This window comes from Sciurus carolinensis, chromosome 1 (genome assembly GCF_902686445.1).
Source record: "Sciurus carolinensis chromosome 1, mSciCar1.2, whole genome shotgun sequence".
NCBI classification, from domain to species: Eukaryota; Metazoa; Chordata; class Mammalia; order Rodentia; family Sciuridae; genus Sciurus; species Sciurus carolinensis.
In genome coordinates this window covers 179,253,179-179,274,979 of record NC_062213.1, presented here as the reverse complement: position 1 = coordinate 179,274,979, position 21,801 = coordinate 179,253,179, and the positions used below count along the sequence as shown (strand labels likewise).

General features: G+C 39.9%; 1 protein-coding gene and 1 pseudogene across 1 annotated transcript; both read left to right on the top strand.

Moving 5' to 3' along the window:
• The first annotated feature begins 1,134 nt into the window (after nucleotides 1-1,134).
• Nucleotides 1,135-6,979, top strand: LOC124964510 (zinc finger protein 69 homolog). The gene is made up of 4 exons (XM_047524953.1): nucleotides 1,135-2,151; nucleotides 5,174-5,259; nucleotides 6,572-6,698; nucleotides 6,951-6,979. The coding sequence occupies exons 1-4, from the start codon at nucleotides 2,025-2,027 to the stop codon at nucleotides 6,977-6,979; spliced, it is 369 nt and encodes a 122-aa protein (XP_047380909.1). The 5' UTR covers nucleotides 1,135-2,024.
• Nucleotides 6,980-7,015: 36 nt separating this feature from the next.
• On the top strand, nucleotides 7,016-17,487 carry LOC124964458 (zinc finger protein 69 homolog B-like; annotated as a pseudogene).
• The last annotated feature ends 4,314 nt before the right edge of the window (nucleotides 17,488-21,801 follow it).

Here is a 21,801-nt window from a genome sequence, read left to right as displayed (position 1 = left end):
ATGATAGCTAGAGAACAAAGCCTCATAATTGTAAACACTTATGCTAGCATATTAGATGGTTTGGGCTGCAATAACAAAATGACTACATAGTTTAAACGGTAGAGTTTTTTTTTTTTTTTTCTCACAGTTTTGGAGACTAGAAGTCGCAGATCAAGGTTCAGCAGGGTTGATTTTCCAACTAGGATTTGTTCCTGACTTGCAGACAGAGACTGCTCCCTAAGTCTTCACATGGCCTTTCCTTCTTAGTGACTGATGAAGAGAGGAGTGAAAGAGAGCCCTCTGGTGTCTCTTTTTATAAGAACAGAAAAGTCATTAGATCAGTGTCCCGCCCTTTAACTTTATTTAACCTTAATTCCTTCCATAAAGGTACTATCTCTAAACACAGTTGCATTGGGGGTAAGGGCTTCACAATAAATTTTGAAGGTACATATTCAATTCATAGCAGCTAGCAAGTCCCACAGTTTAGTCTATTTTCTAAATTGTTATTTTTGGCAGCTATTAACGGAGAGATGTACAGTATTTGAGATGATGTACTAGTTTGTTGAGGGGAGAAAATTCAGCAATAAAACAGCATTACAGTATAATCACTTCTATGGTAAATATCTTAAAATGCATGAAAAACAAACGGAACGTGTGCGTATAGGGAAGACTGCGGGTCAAATGTTAGCAATGGTTATCTGTTTGCTGAGATTACAGGTAATCACTATTCTCCTGTTTTTGTGTATTTTCAGACATTTCAGAAATGTAAGGAAGGCAATTAACGTGAGAGCTTTTATTGAATGGTAGAATAGAAAGCTACCTGGTTGTATTCTTTTAATAAAACTGCAATACATTTAATTTTTAGTCTTTTTCCGTATACATATTATTCAGTGAACGTGGGATTCGTGGGTTTTAAACAAAAAGCGGTTCCCTTTTGTCAAGGGCTCAAATGTCCACGTAGACACTTTGATGTGCATTCTCAGCATGGGGCACCCAGCTCCTTTCCCTGAAGTGGGGCTGACGTGTTGGGTTCGCATTCTGGGTGACCCAATCGTGGGGGTCAGGGCGGGGCGAGCGCCCAGGCCGGCTCCCGCGGAGGACGCCGGGAGGGACACGCGGGCCGCCGCGCAGGCGTATTGCGCGGGCAGCCGTGGCGCTCCGCGGGATCGTGGGCGCGCGGAGCGGAGCGGGCTGTCTGCAGTCGCGAAGCGGGTGTGCTGCTCGGCCGGTGAGCCGGGGTGCGGGGACGCTCCAGAGCTTGGGAAGGGCAGCGAACCGTGAAACCCCAGCACTGCTCGTCGTCAACGTGTCGCGCGCGGATGCCGCGCAGTTGACTCAGACCCAAGCTGCGAAAAGGCCCGAGCGCCACTGCCTTCGAGCGAGGTGTAGCCTCTCGGTTAGGGAGGGGGAACCCGGATAGAGCGGTGACATCATTTGTCTCAGCGCAAGGGAAGGAATTGGGATTCACACCCAGATCCTTTGCGGTTCCAAATCCCGGGCTGTTTTAAGCATAATAGTGCCTAAAACAAATAATTGACCTCTTCCTCTCTTTGTGCTTAGTGATACCTGCAGGTGTTTTGGACTGTGTTTCTATCCAAAAGTTCCTTCTCTCTTTTCTAAACACTTTACAGTGATTTTTGCAAGTTTTAGAATCTGATGGCATAATCGAGGCTTCTGGATACTTTCTTGACCCTAATGTTTTTTGCTCAGCATCTCCAGGAGACTTGAGAGGGTGGGGTGGCTCAGTGAATACCTGGAGCCTCCAGCCGCCTGCTGAGGCTTATGAATCCAAGGTGGGGGATGTTCCTCCACTGACAGAAAAAAGACCACACCCCAGATTTTGGTACTGTATCTTCCCCCTGGTTCCTGAGACTGAGGACCCAGAGGAGCAGGAGTTGGGTATTAGAGGAGGCCAGTACAGCCGTGGCTCCCTCCTCCTGCCGTCTGAGGTTCCAGCAGTTTCCTCATCAGAAGTGGACAGGTACAGTCATGACTTTGCCTCGTTGCTGAGGCAGAGTCCCTTGGAAAGGAGTACAGAAGTCATCATGCCGCAGCAGCTCCTGATTACCCTGCCCACCAAGGCCAGCACCTGGGTAAAGTTGCACCATCGGAGGAAGGCCAAAGAGGGGGCGCCCCTGTGGGAGGATGTGACTAAAATATTCGAAGGAAAAGGTGAGAATAGGCCGATGGGGGTGGGAGGGAAGCATTCTCCTCCAGTGTGGGAAGGAAGGTACACCCAGAGAGGAGAAGCATCCCTGGGGAGGTAGGGAGAAAGGTCTTTGGAGTTCATGATTATGGGCGTGGTCTAGAGTTTTCCTAAGTAGTGGAGGTCATTTCAGCCCAAAACCAATATTTCAGTGTCATGGCTGTGTATGTTACGTCTTTTCATCTTCACCACTCACATGAGGAACAGGATGGCTTGCTTGGTTTTCCACATTTTAGCAGTGAGGAAATATGAATTAAGTGGGAGCCCTGCCCAGAGTCATTCAGTTAGTAGTTAGGTCAGAAGGAGAAAGCAGCAGGGAACATAACAGAAGAGTGTCTTGTGCTAGAAAGCAAGTAGAGCTTAAATACATGTGGGTCAAAAGGGTGTGGGAGCCAGGTTCAAGAGACTCCCCCAGACAAGTTCTGGACAGTTTTAAGTGTCCTGATTGATTGTAATACCTTGAATAAAAAAAGTTTCACATGTTAACATGTTCTTTTTCTATTTTAAATAGAGAAAAAAGGGGGAAGGGCTCATTTGCAAATATTGGAGGTGGTTAATACACTGATTTCTTACTTTGAAAATAGATTATTATGACCAGGCATGGTGATGCATACCTGTAATCCCAGCAACCTAGGAGGGTGAGGCAAGAGGATCACAAGTGCAAGGCTAGCCTTGCCAAGTTAGCAAGACTCTGTCTCAAAAGAATTTTAAGAAGAACTGGGGGTGCTGGGATTGTGGCTTAGTGGTAGAACACTTGCCTAGCATGTGTGAGGCACTGGGTTTGATTCTCAGCACCACATATAAATAAATAAAGGCATTGTGTCTATCTACAACTAAAATATATATATATTTTTAAAAAAGATCTGGGGATGTAGCTCGGTGGTGGAGTGCTCCAGAATTTAATTTCCAGTACCACAAAAAAGAAAGAAAATAAATTATTATGTGATTGAATGATGCATTTACCTTGCCTTTTAGATCTTCAATTGGTAAGGGGAAGCTCTTTATAAAAAATTACTGCCAGTAATAACAGAAGAAATGATAGAATATGTTATGGCAAATGAAATAATTGAAAGGTTGGTGGGAAACACATACTTACCTGGTGTCAGAGTATTACACCCCACAGATTACTTGCTAAATGTCAAGGGCAGAACGTGGTTTTTCCAATGGTGAGGTCTAGTTTCACCATCTTAATCAAATGTTCCAGTAATGGAATAACTTGGTATTTTGTAGTTTCTGGGCAATATTTTATACATACATGGTATCCACAAAAATATTTTGCCTGATCCTAAATTAAGCTTACATAGACTGAATTTCTGCTTCACAGAAAATTTAGGGGCAGGAGAAGTAAAATTAAACCATGAGAATGCAGTCAGACTTTTCTGGGCTCTTAAATAAAAGTTAATGTCATGAAAATAGGAGTGCTGTCCTAGAGTGAGAGACTAGAGGTGACTACCACTTTATGTGAACTGGACTAACTCCTGGTTTGGAAAAAATTCAGAGTAAAAGAAAATTTGGGAACAGTTGAGGAAATATAAATATGGAGCAAATGTGAATATGGATGATACTATGGAATTAACAGTAATTCTATAACAATTTTTATTTATGATATGTGATATTGTGTTTATGTAAGAGAATATCTTTATTTGAAATATTTAGAGATGGAAGTATGGTGTCTGCAAATTTGAAATGATTCAGAAAAATACAGATAGATAAATGGCAAATCTTAACAATTATATGGGTACCCAATTTCATTATCTAAAGGTGTAATAAAAATACAAGACAGTAATTCATGGACTTTCATTTATAGTTTTATTTAAAAAAAATTTTTAAAATTTGTCAGTAGATCTTTTATTGTGTTTACTTATATGTGGTGCTATCAAACCCAGAGCCTCACACATGCCAGGCAAGCGCTGTATCACTGAGTCACAACTCCAGCCTTAGTTCATATTTTTTAAAAAATATATTTTAGTTGTAGATGGACACAATGCCTTTATTTTATTTATTTATTTTTATGTGGTGCTGAGGATCGAACACAGTGCTTTACATGTGCCCAGCAAGCACTCTACCACTGAGCTAAAACCCCAGCCCCTATAGTTCATATTTTTAGTACCTCAGTTTCAGCCATTATTTCTCAAATTCTAGCAACTTGGCATGGTTTATACTTAGCATTTTAACAGATGTAAAAAAAATTAACAAGATCCATTTTCTCCTCTATGCTTATATTTAATCAAGGGAGATAATTATACAAATAAATAGGAAGCAGCCTTGCATAGATATCAATCATGCTTTGGGGGAATATAGGGGAAAAGAAGCTCTCTTCTCATTAAGGGTGTCTGAGAAAATTTCACTTGAACTGGGCCTGAAGAATATTCTGTTTTCACTAGGTATAGGATTTGGAGAAAAGTACTGAGCTGGGTCCTATCCGAGGAATGGCGAACAGGATTGTGTGGGCAGGTGCATCCAGTGGCTGAAAGATGGCAATTAGAGGAAGCTGACACTTGGAGAGACAGCTTTGGACTGGTTGTGGGGGGTCTTGAAGTTCATGCTGAAGTGTATAGATTTTTCTTTCTTGTCTATGGGGAACCTTTGAGAATTAAAAAAAAAATTTTTTTTAGTTGTTGATGGATCTTTATTTTTATTTATTTATTTGCGATACTGAGAATTGAACCCAGTGACTCAGTGGTAGAGTGCTTGTGTGAGGCACTGGGTTTCATTACCAGCACCATGTATAAATGAATAAACATATACATACATACATACATAAATAAAGGTCTATCAGCAACTAAAAAATATTTTTTTTCTTTTTTTCTTTTTACAGACTGCATTTTGATTCATTGTACACAAATGGGGTATATCTTTTCATTTCTATGGTTGTGCATTTTGTAGACTGATTTGTTAATATATTGGGGGAGGAGCCCCATTCAATGAATCTGCAAGTAGTTTTCTGTTTGGGAAGATGCAAACTTCATGGTTGTTTTCTTTCCCCAGCTCTGCCACCTCTGCATGCTGATGAGCTTCAGGGAGAAAGTTTCAAGGATGAAGTGACTCCTGGGCTCCTGACAGCAGGATCCCAGGTGAGCTGGAGATTCCTGATGGTGCTGGGGATGAACCCAGGGCCCCCCACATGCTAGGCAAGTACTCTACCACTTAGCTGCATCCCCTCCTGATCTCCAAACTTGGATTTTCTTTGACTCCATTTCTTGAATTGTGTTTTTTGTAGCATCTTTTTCCTCAGGAAACTCAGTGACATCAATTGATTTCCTGTCTGGTATAACCCTCCTCATTAAACCTCTTGTTTTAATCAGACCTCTAGTCATTTATCCAACAAATTTAAAAATTGTGTTGGGGTACATATGAAAGAGGAAGTATGTAATGTAGTTCTTACCTTTAAAACTCAGATCTATCTGGGAGAAAGACAAACATTAAATAAATAAAACATTGGATATTTGGAACAATATTCTTATTTTTTATGTACTAGGGATTGAACCCAGGGGTGCTTTACCACTGAGATACATGCCCAGTTCTTTTTATTTATTTCGAGACAGAGTCTATTTAAGTTGTCCAGGATGACCTCAAAACTTGCAATCTACCTGCCTTAGCCTCCCAAGTGACTAGGATTACAGGCATGCACGACTGTGCTCGGCTTATTTTATTTTACTTTTAAAAGCATTTAATTTTTAAAAATTTATTTTAATTTTATTTTATTTACTTGCAGTGCTGGAATTGAACCTAGGACTTATTAGGAAAACACTCTACAACTGAACTACACCCCAGGTCCATTAAGCAACATTTTAAAATCAACAGAATCAGGTACCAATATCCTTGGAGGTCACTTCTTTAGTGACCTTTAGGAGAAAATTTTAGTCAAACCCTGGGGCACAAGTACAGAAAGAAAGGAATGAGTAGAGAAGATACTGGAACTTTACAATCCAGAATGTCTGCCTCAATCAAGAGGTCTTTCCTCACAAGGCAGATTTCATGTTCCCTCCTAAAATCTGCTGTTCTCTTATACTTTCGTTATTTAACAGAGAAACTTAGCTAAGGACATTTTGCCCATTCTAAAATATTCTCATTTTAATCAGTTCTTTCAGCCCAACAAAGGTCCCCGTGTGTGGCCTTAGCCCTCTTCGAACTCTCCTTTTTTCCCAAATATTCTTGAGGATTTTTGTCCTTAATCTAAATTCTTTAATATTTCATGAATGTTTTCCTTTCAACCAAATTGCAGCTTACATGCTGTTATATACTTTGATTTACAATCTTTAGCAGAATTCAGGAAACAGTTATCAAGAGGGTACCAGGAAAACTTGACTGGAATCTTTTTGCATCTAGACAAGGTCAGAACAACTTCCTGAACTCTGACTTGAAAGGATTTATGTTGATGTTCTAGAACTGTTAACCTTCAAAGATGTATGCTGTGGACTTCACTCAGGAGGAGTGGGGACAACTGGCTCCTGCTCACCGGAATCTTACCGGGAGGTGATGCGGGAGAACTATGGGAACCTGGTCTCAGTGGGTAAGGATTAGGTGCCCTCAAAAATTGGGTCCCCTATGGAAGAAAATCCTGATTTCTAAATTAAGCCTTTGCTTGGCTTTGGGTTCTATGCTAGAGATTCTAGTACCTTCTGAACACAATGTCAGAATTGCTGTGGTTATTTGCCCTGGGTTTCTACTCTATCCATCATAAGACTGAATACCAGAGGGCATTTTTAAATTCTTGGGATGGCTCGTTGACCACGAGAATGTACAGTGTCTTCTTCCCCTGTAGCAGATATCAGCTTTGTAAACCTGGTGTGATTTCCCAGTTGGAGAAAGGAGAAGAACCATGGCTTGATGGAGGGACAGGTTTTAGGAGGTTCTTGTTCAGGTAAGAGTGAGGCAGGTAGGTTTTGTGATGGTGGCCAGAGAATTCCCCTAGGCTGTGGGGAGATGGTGCATACAAGAAAGCTGAGTCTGCCTTTAACCCCCTTTTTACATCTTTTCATTAGCCTCTATGGAGTCAGAGAAAGAGAATGCCTTCGGATTTCTCTTGACCTGATTTTTGGCTCTTCCCTTTGTCCAGTATTCCAAACTTTGCTCTGATCTTTTCTTTGTGCATCTGAGGTATACATGTCTCTTCTCATTAAACACAACTCACTTACATCAGTTTCTCTGTCAGTTTATCATTGGTTTCACTCTCTCCATGATTTATTTTATATTTTTCCTAATTCTTATTCTCTTATCACAGCTTCTATTCTGAGTCTCTTTTTAATTTGTGCAATTCAGTTTTCATGCCAGATAACTTAGAACTCTTTGAGAAATCACCAGAGAATCCCTCTCTTACCAATTTCTAACAGCTTTTAATAGTCCTTCTTCAACATCTAAGAAAAGTAATATGACAGGTTTTTACCACACTGGCCTCTGTGAGTCCCTATACCTAACTCCATCTTACAAATGAGGAAAAGAAGCTGGTTAAGAAATTTGTACATCCAGGAGCAGTGGTGCATGCCTGTAATCCCAGCAGCTTGGAGGACTGAGGCAAGAGGATTGTGCATTTGAAGCAGCCATTCTGCAGTTTATTGAGATCCTGTCTCAAATAGAAAATAAAATAGGGCTGGGTAGATAAATCAGTGGTAAGAGCACCCCAGAAACTTAATCCCTAGTACCTGGAGGAAAAAAAGAGAAATTCCTGTAGACGTTTGGTTAGTATTGGAGGAGTTCATATATATAGGTGTGTGGGGGGCGATATGATCTCAGGGTCTCCACACTCTAGGCAGGTGCTCCCTACCGAATTACAGCACTCACAGCCTCTTTTTTTTTTTTTATAGAGACAGAGTCTCACTCCTGGCCCGGCAGTTTATGTTCTTATACAATTCTAGATAGCAGCATTAGATTATATAGATTTCAACACCTTGGTATGCTGTTCTTCACCAGGTAGATTAATAATTTTTTTCTACTCTCCTGTTGTGAGTGCTTTCTCATCAGTATATTTGAAAATGCAGATGTATAATTTCTTGCGTTGTTAAGATAGGCTAACATACTATAGCAAATAGACTTTAAAATTCCACAGCACATTTTGAGCCATGAATTACCTCACACAGGATATTTTTTAGGTCATAAACTGGTCTGGAGGAATTGTTTAGGTCGGTTGAGCAGTTCTGCCTAGCAATTCAGAGACCAAGGCTGCTTCCATTCTGTGACTTCACCATCCCTGGGGTTTCCTCATATCTGCATGTAGCCAGCATAGAATCGGAGCACAGAGGAGCTCATTTAGGAAGTTTTATGGGCCAGCTTAGAGTGGGTTCATGTCATTTTCCTCTCATTCACTTATCAGGGGAGACCTTTGTTACATCACTCAGTCTAATTCTAGGGAGATTGAGAGATATAGTTTAGTTTGTATGTCCCAAAAATGGGGAGAAACAGCTTTCAATGACCATCCATAGTCATGTGCCACAATCCCTCAGGAGCCTCTTGTCTTTTACACTACTTTTATGTTTCTTTGGAACTCCACAAATAAATTGTGATAGTTTCAGCTCTCCCTCCCATACCTATTTTCTCTGTATTCTCATCACTGCTTTGTTCATCCATATGACATTCCATTACCACATAGCCCTGACATTTACAGCATCTCTATACAAAAGCACTGTTACCACTGAAAAACCCAGAAATTCAAAAATAGAAATTATCTCTCTCCTAAACAGATTTCTCATGCTGACTTCCCCTGATTTTTCAGTCTCTGGAAATCATGGTTTTAGCAAGAATGTATTGGTCTGGGGTTGTAGCTGAGGGGTAGAGCTCTTGCCTAGCATGTGTGAGACACTGGGTTCAATTCTCAGCACCACATAAAAATAAATACATAAAATAAAGGTTTTGTGTCCATCTACAACTAAAAAAAATTTAAAAAAAGAATGTATCATGTTTCTACTTAGGTTTACCCTCATTCTCCATGCCTTCTTCCTTGATATTACTTGTTAGTTTTGCTTCTACTTTTCTCTTGTTGATGCAGTGCCAAGTTCCAAGTTATGCCTGTATTATTATAATTTCTAGTTGGGTTTGTTGATGTCTTATTTTCTTCTTCTGAATCATCTTGAATGTTACTACCAGATTTGACCATGTAACATATCACATTGTTCTTTTATTTTTTTTTTTCCCCAAAGATTGAACCCAGGGCACTTAACCACTGAATCACATCCTCATCACTTTTTATTTTGAGACAGTACCTCACTAAGTTGTTGAGAGACTCACTATGTTGCTGAGGCGATCTTGACTTGGGATCCTTCTCTGGCAAGTGGTCCCAAGTTGCTGGGATGACAGGCATGTGCCCACCATGCCCAATTAGCTTGTTCTGAAATTATGTTTACTCCCTATTCCCTGAAATAAGGAATCTAAACTTCTTTGCTTGCCTTTTAAGCCCATTCCAGAATTTATCTAGCTATCATTGAACACTTTTTATGTGTGGTTACTAAAGTGAGTTTAGTCCTAGGGAGTAAGATTTGCTTTGGCAGGAAATATTGATACTTAAGAATGGAAGGAACCAAAATGGGAGTAGAGATGAAAGAACAATATCGTAGGAAGTACCCTCCTCCAAAAAATGTGCAGATATACTGTGGACAGAATGATCATCTTTATCCTGAAACAGTAGTTAGGGCTGGACTGTAGCTCAGTGGCAGAGTGCTTACCTAGCACATGTGAGGCACTGGGTTTAATTCTCAACACACATAAAAATAAATAAATAAAATAAAGGCATGCTGTCCATTTACAAGTACAAAATTTTTTTTAAATGTACAAAATATATGCATAGTAGTATAGATTGTGGTATGAATTTGTAACAGTGAAAGTTGGAGACAACCTAAATATTTTTAGTAGGGAAATGTGAATATCATATGCCATACTATAGAAGTGCAATTATTAGAACGAGGGGAAGTCTAAACATGAAGACATAAAGGGAGGGCTCATAGATATAGTTAAATTAATAAAGCACAAACAAGGAATAGGAGTTTAGCTCTGTGGTAGAGCACTGGACTAGCATATGTGAGGCTCTGTGTTCAATCTCCAGTACCACAACAAAACTAAATATAGAACTATATATATACCAAGATCCCTTTTTCTGTACAAATATTAATGTAAAACCATGTATGCACAACAGGTTATACATTCACATAGACATAGTTGGAAATGCCCAATCCTCAGAAGACAGGGGGAGTTTCATTTCAGATAGGAGGAGGTCACCCATTTTTAATCAATACATTAAATAAGAAGTCATTATGTTACTAATATAATATTTTATATAATTAATATTATATAATAATACATATAATAAATTATCTGAAACAATATATTTAACATTTTATTTAAATGTTTAAAAAGTATTTGAGAGAGAGACTTGTCTTGTTTTGTGGTTGTGGGATTGAACCCATGGTCTTGTACATGCGAGGCAAGTGCTCCACCACTTAGCTATATCTCCAACTAAGAAATTTTTTAAAGTTCTTTTCTTTTAAAGAATTTTTTTCTTAGAAATATGATGTTAGAATCCTGTTTATCTTTATATATGTGTATATATATGTATGTGTGTGACACAACACTTTTATTTTATTTATTTATATGCTGAGGATCGAACCCAGTGCCTCACACATGATAGGCAAGCGCTCTACTACTGAACTACAACCCCAGCCCCAGAATCCTGTTTTTCTTAATCATATATTTAAATATTTGCCCTTATTTTCTTGGTTTGTTCCTTCTATGCAGTTCACATTGGAGGAAAACTCCTCACTGGTTTCAAGGCTACTTCCTCTTAACAATTTCTTACCAATTGCTTTCATATCAGCTGTTTTAGTGGCAGTAACACTTGGAAGACAGTCCAGCCTCCTGGAGCTACTGAGTATATATATTTTCCCCATCAGTCTGTTCTTAGTGGGGCGAATTAAATTTGACATGCAGTGAATATGGGTCTTTTTATATTTGGATTTCTTTCAGACGTGGAGAGTAAAACAAGCAACAAAGGAATCACACCTTACAGAATGACATTTCAATGGGGAAGAATTACATCCTGGGCTGATAATGGAAAAGGTTCCACAAGGAGAAGTACCTTGTATTCTACATTGGAAAGAGTTTTAAAATGTGGTAAATCAGAAAGTTACCTGGAAAACCAAGGAATGGGTGAAGGGCATTTCCCTCAATCCATAAGAAAATGACATTCAGGAGAGAAGCCAAGAATCTAAGAGATTTGACAAAAAAATTCATGTGAGTTCAAAAGCTATCCCAGGACTAGCAGGTGCTTCAAGAAAAAGAGACCATAAAAATGACACATCTGGAAAGAAAAGCAGATGCAGTTTAGATTTAATTAATCATTCAAGGAGTTATACAAAAATGAAAACCTTTGAATGTAACATTTGTGAAAAAATTTTCAAACAACTCATTCATCTTACTGAACATATGAGAATTCATACTGGAGAGAAAACCTTTCAGGTGTAGGAATGTGGAAAAGCCTTTAGCCAAAGTTCATCCCTTATTCCACATCAGAGAATCCACACTGGTGAGAAACCCTATGAATGTAAGGAATGTGGGAAAACCTTCAGAATCCTTCATCCCTTACTCAACATGTAGAATTCATACTGGAGAGAACCCTATGAATGTGGGGTGGTGTGAGAAAGCTTCAGCCAGAGCATTGGACTGATCCAGCATCTGAGAACTCATGTAGAGAGAAACCTTTTACATGCAAAGACTGTGGAAAAGCATTTTTCCAGATTAGACACCTGAGGCAACATGAGATTATCATACTGGTGTGAAACCCTATATTTGTAACATATGCAATAAAACCTTTAGCCATAGCACCTACCTCACTCAGCACCAGAGAACTCATACTGGAGAAAGACCATATAAGTGTAAGGAATGTGGGAAAGCCTTTAGTCAGAGAATACATCTTTCCATTCATCAGAGAGTTCATACTGGATGAAACCCTATGAGTGCAGTCACTGTGGGAAAGCCTTTAGGCATGACTCATCCTTTGGCTAACATCAGAGAATTCATACTGGAGAAAAACCTTATGATTGTAATGAGTGTGGCAAAGCCTTCAGCTGTAGTTCATCACTTATTAGACACTGCAAAAACACATTAAAGAAATACCTTCAGCAATGATACATGAAATATATTCACATTGAAGAAACTATTGGAGCAAAAGCCTCTAAATCAATGGTTCCCTAACCTTTAGATTTTAAGAACCACTATGTTTTGAATGATTGGATAGGTGTTACCAACTACTATTTTGCCATCTTAAAATTAACCATCTATTATCAGCATTGTTTCATAAAAGGGCATTTAATTTTAAAAATGTAGAAAGATGTAATTATGATCAATAGCCCATTATACTGACTTAACTATGAAGTCTCCCAAACTTGTCTTTACTTTCACATTTCACTATGGACCAATGCAAATTTCATGGCAGGTCAGAGATCCGGGGATTGACCATTGAGAATCACTGTTTAAATATCCTTGTAATGAATCAGAATAGAATATAGTACAACCTTATCCTATCCTTTTATATAGCTTGAAGGTGTATTCTAAAATTGTTGGTTATAGAAATAAAGGAGTTTTCTAGAATTGATGTATAGCCACTATACAATATATGTGTTTAAGGTATGCTTATGCATATTGTATAGTTTCCTGTAGATCAAGAATTGGCAAACATTTTTTTTTCAGTAAAGGCCACATGGTAGATATGTTATGTGTGACTGTATGGCTTCTGAAACAACTACTTAGCTTTGCCATTTGCACAAAAGTGGCCTGAGACTATATAAACTAGAGCATCTGAACCTGTGTATTTCTGTTAAGTATATACCTAGGGGAGAGATTGCTAAGTCAAAATTTAGCTTTGTATATAGAGCCAAATACATTTCCAGCAGTGTCTGAAAGGTTCTTAATTTTAATCTGGGATAATTTATCAATTTTTCCCATGTAGTAAATCTATGCCTACTATCAAGGTCATAAAAAACATTCTCCTCTTTTCTTCTAAAAAGTTTTGTTGTTTTGCCCATTCTTCTGGCTTAGATGAGATGTCCCTCCAAAACTTATTTGTTAGATATGTAAGAAAGTTAGAAGGGAAATGATTGGGTTATGAAAGTGTTAAACTTTCAGTGAATTAATCCACTGATAGGGATTAACGGGTGGTAATTGTAGGTGGGTTGGGTGTGATTGGAGGAGGAGGGTCGCTAGGGGTGTGATTGGAGAGCAGAGCTCGTTCTCTCTGCTTCCTAGTACCATGTCCTGAGCTGCTTTTCTCCACCATACTCTTCCACCATGGTGTTCTGCTCAGCTCCACTCCAAAACAATGGAGTTGGCCATCTGTGGACTGAGACATCTGAAACCATGAACACCAAATAAACTTTTCTTTCTCTAAAATTGTTCTGGTCAGGTCTTTTGGTCACAGCAGTGAAACAGCTGACTAAATACCTATCATTTAAGTCTTCAGTCCATCTGGACTGAGTCAACATGTGTATGAGTCAACATGAATATACAATTGCCCCAGACTCACTTTCTAAAAAAGACACTCTTTCCCCAATCTTGACATAATAGGAGGTGATGATCTATGTGTGTGTCCACTTCTGAACTCATTTCCTTCCCTGCCTCATTTTGTTACTCTAACCTTTTTAATAAGTCTTCATATTCAGTAATATGTCTTCTAGCAAAACATACTTTTTTTTTAACCAAAATTTAATTTTATTGAGCAGGGGTGAAACTCAGTAACAGAATACATGCCTAATTTGGGGAAGGGCTTGAGTTTGATCTCCAGTACCAAAGAAAGAGAGAAAGAAAAATTAACAATATCTCTACCCTATTACATGTAGTCACATGTAGTCATGCAATATGTAGAATGCTTTAACACCATTTACCCCTTTCCTGATCTATATGCTATTGTTCTTAGAAATACTATTATTTTTTTTATATTGGATATTGAACCCAGGGGTGCTTTATATCCTCAGCCCTTTTTATTTTTCTGTTTTGAGACAGTGTCTTGCCTAAGTTGCTGAGGTTGGCTTTGAATTTGCAGTCCCTCAGTCTCCCATGTTGCTGGGATTACAGGTGTGTGCTACTGTGCTTGGCTTGAATTCTGTTTTGTAAAATCACAAATTATTAAGATTTTTATTCTATGTCATTAGTGCTGTCTTAGATTTAGTCATATATTCTGCTTTCTTTGTTCTTTTACATCTTTGTCCTCTTGTCTGGAATCATTTCTTTCTGCCTGAAGTTCAACTGAGAATTTCTTCTAATGTAGTCTGCCGGGGACAAACTCTCTGTTTTTGTTTGCCTGAAAATGTCTTCATTTTGCCTGTGTGTTTGTTTGTTTGTTTGTTTGTTTAAGCTGGGGCCATACTGTGCCTAGGCTGTCGTTGAACTCATGCTCCTCTTGCCTCAGTTTCTTGAGTATCTGGGGTTATGGGCACAAAACCATAACTGTGGCAGGCTTGCCTACTCTTGAATATCTTGAAAAAAAAATATATATATATATAAACCTTTTAACCTGTATTGAATTCTGGGTTGTCAATTATTTCCTCACAACACTTTGAAGATTTTGTTCCACTATCTTCTGGCTTCCATTACTGCTGATGCTGTTGACTGTCACAGTATCTCCTGTGTTAGTTATCAGTTGCTTCGCCATTGTGTTAATTATTGATTGCTGTACAACAAATAACTACAACACTTAATGATTTAAAAAATAAACTTTGGCGAATTCATGGGTGAAACATGAGAGAAGTTCCTTATATGGGAACTACTGACTCAGAATGTAGTGAAGATGTCAGCTGAAGTTGAAGTCATCTGAAAGCTTGACTGGAGACAGAGGCAACAGAATGGGGAACTGTCCTGTTTGCACTGTCTCCTGGCTAGGACTGGCTCACTTGCATGGTGAAGGTGATTCTGGTAACTCAGCTGGGTTTCTACAGATCAAGTAATCTGTGTTAGCTTTTCATTGCTGTAACCAAGATACCAGATATGGACAACTCAAAGGAGGAAAGATTTGTTTTGACTCATGATTTCAGAGGATTCAGTCCATGGTTGACTGGCTTGAACATCATGGTGGAAGCATGGGGCAGAGGGAACTTGCTCAGCTCATGGCATCCAGGAAGGAGAGGAGGAGGAGACAGATAAAAGTAGGGAGGAAAGGGGAAGGAAGGGGCCAGGGAGAAGATAAACCCTTCTAGGGCATGCCCCTGTGGTGCTGTTTTTCAGCTAGTTCCTGCCCCCCAGTGTCCATTGTGCCATCAAAGGACTAATCCACTGATGATATGAGAGCCCTCAGGAAATCACTTTCAAAAGCCCCTCCTCTGAACCTTGCTGAATTCAGGATCATGCACTCAACATGAGATTATTGGGGACATTACAGATACAAACCAACATAAAGAGTGTGCATAGCAGAAATGGCAATGTCTCTCATGACTTAACTTTGGACATTATATGTATTACATTCTTTTCTTCCTCACATTCAAGGGGAATCTCCACCCATTGGAGGGAGGAGTAGGCATTTTATAAAATAACCACAGAAGTTTTTAAAGATTTTCTCTTTGATCATTAATATTTTTCAGTTTTACTATGATGTGTCTAAGTGTGGGTTTCTATTTATTTTCCTACTAGAAATTTTGTTGTCTTACATTTGTGATCTGGTTGCCTTTATAAGTAGTGAAAAATATTCATTCTCTATATCTTTAAATGCAGTCTCCTAGCTTCTTTTGAACTTACGTTAGAGCTGCTCACCGTGTCCTCCATATCTATCTTCTCTTCTATATTTTTTTTGTACTGGAGATTGAACCCAGGGCCTCATGCATGCTATGTAAGTGCTCTTCATTGAGTTACATCCAAAGTCCTTTTTTTGTTTGTTTCTTAATGTTAGTTTCTTCTGACCTAATTTTCATTTAATCTATTTAGCTATGTCTCATCTATTATCCTTATCCATCAAATTCTTAATTTTGTTACTGTACTTATCATAATATTTATATTTCCTTTTTGCATCTGCTGTATCAAATTTTAGACCTGATAGGTACCTGCCAAAATTGTCAGTTGTGTTTTATTTAAGAAAAAACAAATTATTTTATAGTTTGCCTCTGATAATTCTGAAAACAGTTTCTTTGCAGGACTATTTCTGGTGGTTGTGTTTCTGCTGGCTCTCATTAAAAGTCTAGTTTGTGTGTGTGTGTGTGTGAGTGTGTGTGAGGGGTTTTTTGTGTGTGTGCTGTGGATCAAACCCAGAGGCAAGTGTGCTACCTCAGAGCTGTGGTTATCTTTAAGTCTGTATTTGGCATTGCCTCTATGTAGGAAAAGTTGGGAGCCTACAATTGTCACAGGAAAGTGGGGAGCTGAAACTCCAAACCTTGGTTCTTTTGATCTTCTTTTAAATATATGTGTGTGTGTGTATGTGTGTGTGTGTGTGTGTGTGTGTGTGTTTATACACACACATACACACTGAGCCACAACGCCAGCCCTGATTCTTATGTTCTGATGAAGGGAAATTTAAAGTCATACACAAAAAGCCATGCAAGTGGACTGGGGTTGTGGCTTAGTAGTAGAGCACTTCTAGCACGTATGAGGCACTGGGTTTGATTCTCAGCACCACATATAAATAAATAAGTAAATAAATAAATAAAGGTTAAAATGTTTTAAAAAGGCATGCCAGAGAATTTTATTATAAGTGAAAGTAAGTAAAAGCAAAGCAAGGCTTAAGCAGAAAGCACTCTCAAGAGAGAGAGTGGGTCATCTCCAAACAAAGAACAACAAAGATAACAACGCTAAGTCCAAATTTATTACTGTTTGATGTTTATCAGACTGGGGACCACCTTCTTTGCCAATCAGGTATTCAACTCCTCCTTCATGCAGGAGATGGAGTTTTTTAACTTAGTTGGTCTCTCTGGAACTGTCATGGTGTCCATCCAATTTAGGGGGACTATATCTAAAGTCAATCCCACATTAATGTGGGCACTGGGTCAGTAGCTGGTCAGAAGTTATCTTAGCATACCTGCACTTCCTAGACAAATGGAGACACCTATAGCTGTAATTCCTAGCTTCACATCAACATCAATGAACCCTGTCAAGAGTTAGTCCTGGGGCTGGGGAGATAGCTCAGTTGGTAGAGTGCTTGCCTTGCAAGCACAAGGCCCTGGGTTCAATCCCCAGCACCCCCCCCCAAAAAAAAAAGAGTCCCAGTAATCCTTTACTTTTGACATATTTTCCCATTAGCTCCTTTGTTTCTGTTTATTTTCTACAAATTAACTATCACCCTCTGCTTTCTTGTCTACTTTAAAAGTAGTTTAAATAAGACCCTAAAGTAATTTAAAGAACACTTGTCATGGGCTGGGGAGATAGCTCAGCTGGTAGAGTGCTTGCCTTGCAAGCACAAGGCCCTGAGTTTGATCTCCAGTACCGTGGGAAAAAAAAAAAAAAAAAAAAAGAACACTTGTCCCCATTCATTTACATGAATCAAAATAAATCAAAATAAATAAATTATTAAAAAGAACACTTGTGAATTTTTATTTTACTTTTTTTTTTTTTTTTTTTTTTTTTTTTGCAATGCTGGGGATTGAACCCCAGGCCTTGTGCTTGTGAGTTAAGCACACTACCAACTGAGCTATTTCTCCAGTCCAACACTTGTCAACTTGCCATGCATTTCACTGCTTATTGCTAGTTACTACCTAACCCAATTATAATGCTTTCCTCTAAAGAGGATTTGTATTTCTTTTATCAGTCACCTGGTAAAATCACAATCAGAGATGAAATTGAAAATATTGTTTTTTTTTTTATTCTTTTTGCGGTACTGGGGATCAAACTCAGGGCCTTGTGCTTGTGAGGCAAGCCCTCTACCAGCTGAGCTATCTCCCCAGCCCTGAAAATATTGTTTTAGTCAGCTTTTTCACTACTGTGACTAAAAGACCTGACAAGAACAATTTTGAAGGAGGAAAAGGTTATCTGGGGGCTCACAATTTCAGAGGTCTCAATCCCTAGACAGCAGGCTCCATTCCTCAGGACTCATGGTGAGGCCGAACATCTTGGAGGAAGTATGTGGTGGAGGGAAGCAGCTCACATGATGATCAGAAAGGAGAGAGAGAGAGAGAGAGAGACACACACACAAAATGCATACTGCAAAGGCACATCACCAATGACCCACCTCCTCCACCACACCCTACCCACCTTCAGTTACCACTCATTTAATCCCCTCAGTGAATTAATTCACTGATTGGGTTAGGGCTCTCATAACCCAATCATTTCCTCCTCCAAACCCTTTTGCATTGTCTCACACATGAGCTTTGGGGGGATACCTCACATTCAAATCATAACATTCTGCCCCTTGCTCCCCAAAGCACACAACTATGTCAATGCAAAATACATTTAGTTAATTTCCAAGAGTCCCCAGTGTCTCAACAATTCCAGGATTGCCCAAAAGTTCAAGTCCAAAGTCTCTGAGACTCAGGGCAAACTTGCATCCCAAGCTCCTGTAAAAATCAAAAGTGATATACAAGTATCCAATATATAAGGTACAGAGTAAACATTTCCATTCAGAAAAATAGGGCAGAGAAATAAGGGATAGGACCGAAGCAAGACTGAAATTCAGCTGGGCAAAAAAGTTCTATAGCTCCATATCTGGCATCTGGGGCACATAGCACGGTGATGTTCTGCCCAGAAAGCTTGTGTAGCTCCACCCCTTAGCCTTGTTGGTTGCAGCCCAAGTGGCCTTTCTGTTGGTTTGTCTCTGCTTGATTCCTATAGCTTTCCTAGGACAATGTTCCACATTACTGGCATTTCTTAATCTTGGGGTTCTCCGCTGTAAGCTTCTGCTTCCTCCTCAAATCTCCATGCTTTGCCCTTTCAGGGGCTGCCTGAAGGAACTCCCACCCTGCTGCACTTTGCCTGGCTTTCCAAGCCTTCCTTTGAAATCTTGGTGGAAGCTTCCATGATCCGCTAACTCCAGCATCCTGCATTTCTGTAGAATCAGCACCACGTGGTTGACTCCAAGATCTGCTGCCATCTTGAGCAGCAGCCAAGTCTCCAGGACCCTGGCTGCAGCAGTCTCTGAGTGCCTGGGTGGCTGAGCATGTTTAAAAAACTTTCTAGGCCCCCTTGTGCAAGAAGGGTGCCGCACTGGTCTCTTCTCAAGAGAATTTTTACTTTTACTCCTTGAGTCTGAGATGGATATGATCTTGCCAATTCTTGATATGTCCTCAAGCCACATTTCTTATCATTTCTGGGCAAAGTCTTTAGCATTTCTTTAGTGACAGTAATGTCTTTAACAACTGTAACTTCCTTAGCTCCATTTTTACTCCTGCGTTTGAAGTTCACGTTTTTTAAATCTTTCTGCTCTACTTTCTGTTACTGAATATCTAAATAAACTTGGCTAAAAGCTGCCAGCAATATCCATGCCACCACCTAAATGCTATGCTACCTAGAAATTTCTTCTACCATATTTAGAAGTTCATTGCTTTTAAAATCAGCTTCACAGAAAGTCTCAGGACATGGCCAAAATGCAGACAACTTCTCAGCCTGAACAAAACACAAACGGCCTCTACTCCAAATTCCAATAGAGTCCTCCTTCTCTGAACCCACTTGAGCCCTGTCTTCACTGTCCATGGTCCTATTAGCATTCTGGTTATGGTTTGGTGAGGTATCCCCTCAAAGTTCATGTGTGAGATAATGCAAAAGGGTTTAGAGGAGGAAATGATTGGGTTATGAAAGCCCTAACCTAATTAATTCACTGATGGAGATTAAATGATTGGTAACTGAAGGTGGGTAGCGTGTGACTGGAGGAGGAACATTGGGGATGTGCCTTTGGGGTATATATTTCGTATCTGGCAAGTGGAGGAGTCTCTCTGCTTTCTCATCATCATGTGAGCTGCTTCCCTCCACCACACTCTGCCAACATGATGTTCAGCCTCACCATGAGCCCTGAGGAATGGAACCTGCTGTCTATGAACTGAGACCTGAAACTGTGAGGCCTAAATAAACCTTTCCCCCTCCAAAATTGTTATCAGGTCTTTTAGTCACAAGAGCAAAAAAGCTGACTGAAATAAAGATCATGACTTAAGACAGGAAACTTGATTCCAGCCAGCAAATACCTCTGAAGCTGTTTTCACTTCCTATTTATCCTCATTCTAAGGATATAACTCTTTGTGTTCTCAGTTTTTAGAAGGGCCTCCTATTTCACTCCCCATTTGTTGTGTTTGGTTTTTTTTCCCTTTGAAGTGCACGAGGAAGGGCCAAACAGCTGCCTTTGATTACCTTCCTGGATGCTAGCTTTCCAGGTTTTGGTCTGATAATTCCCTTCTATCTTGCCATCTCTTAAATCCCTTGTTATGGCTCAATTTCTCCTCCCCTGCCAAATCTATATGTTGAAACTCTAATCCCCATTACTTCATAATCCATCTGTATTCAGAGACTGGGCCTTTAAAGAGGCAATTAAGTTAAAATGAAGCTTTAGATATGCTCTAATCCAATCTGAATGGTGACTTTATAAGTAGAGGAAATTTAGATACTATCACATCCATGACCCAGTTGTGCCAGCACAGTGAGATAGGCTGCCAAGAGACCAAAGAAAATACCTGGAAAAGCTGTATAAGGCATTAGACTTTATGAAGAAATGCTTACAGGGAAGTTCCAGTAGCCATCTGCTGAACAGATAGCACCCCCAACCCTCACTGTGCTTTTGCCAAACAGTGCTTCCTCTTCCTCATGGTTTTGTCCAATGGTGGCCAGCTGCAGGAGTGACAGGTATCCATCCCCACAATGCCTTCAGTTCCTTCCCCGTTACCACTGAAAGAGGGGTATTATGTGTTAAGCTGCAGAAGTAGTGACATTACCAGCATTATTTTGCTTAGTTTGCTTGTATGGCCAGCTCCCAAGGAGCAACTGTCCTGATGTACATGCAATAAAAGTAGCTCTCTACAGATAACACTAATTTGCCCTAGTTCCCAGTGTGCATCAGCGTCCTTCAGGGTAATATGTGTCTGGCCCAGGCTTGCTCTCATTGTTCTCTAACTTAGCTACGTTTTGGGGAACATGAAGAGGGGCATTCAGGAACAAAATGTTTTACTGTTCACCTTTAAGATGATATGGATACATAAACACCAAGGAAACTTGCACGCGTGCGCGGTGCACAGTACACGTATACACATGTAGGCACGCGCCACACACACGCGCGCACACACAGACCTTGTGAGGACATAGAAAGAAGGCAGCCATTTGCAACCCAAAGGAGTTAGTCCGTCGGAGAAATCAAACTAGCTCCCAGAAGTGTGAGAAAATATATTTCTGTGGCTTAAGCCATCTGATCCGTGGTATTTTTTATGGCAGCCTTAGCAAACTAATACATGACTCTTTAATACTTAAAACATGTATTCCAGAGTTTTGTTTTTAATGTAATTTTCTGGGGCTCCTGCTATCACCTGAGGGCATCATCGATTTATTTTCCTATTTATTACTATTTCACCAGAAAGAAGTTTCAAGAGAGCAGGAAAGCGAGCATTCACTACCGCATCCTCACATCCCGTAGGACCGCGTGGCGGGTCACGAGCACCGGGAAGACAGAGGCTGTGCGAGTGAAGAACACCCGACTCAAGCTTTCCCACCAGCTGGCGGGGCCGCGGGGCCCAGGCTGGGTCAGTAAGGGGGCG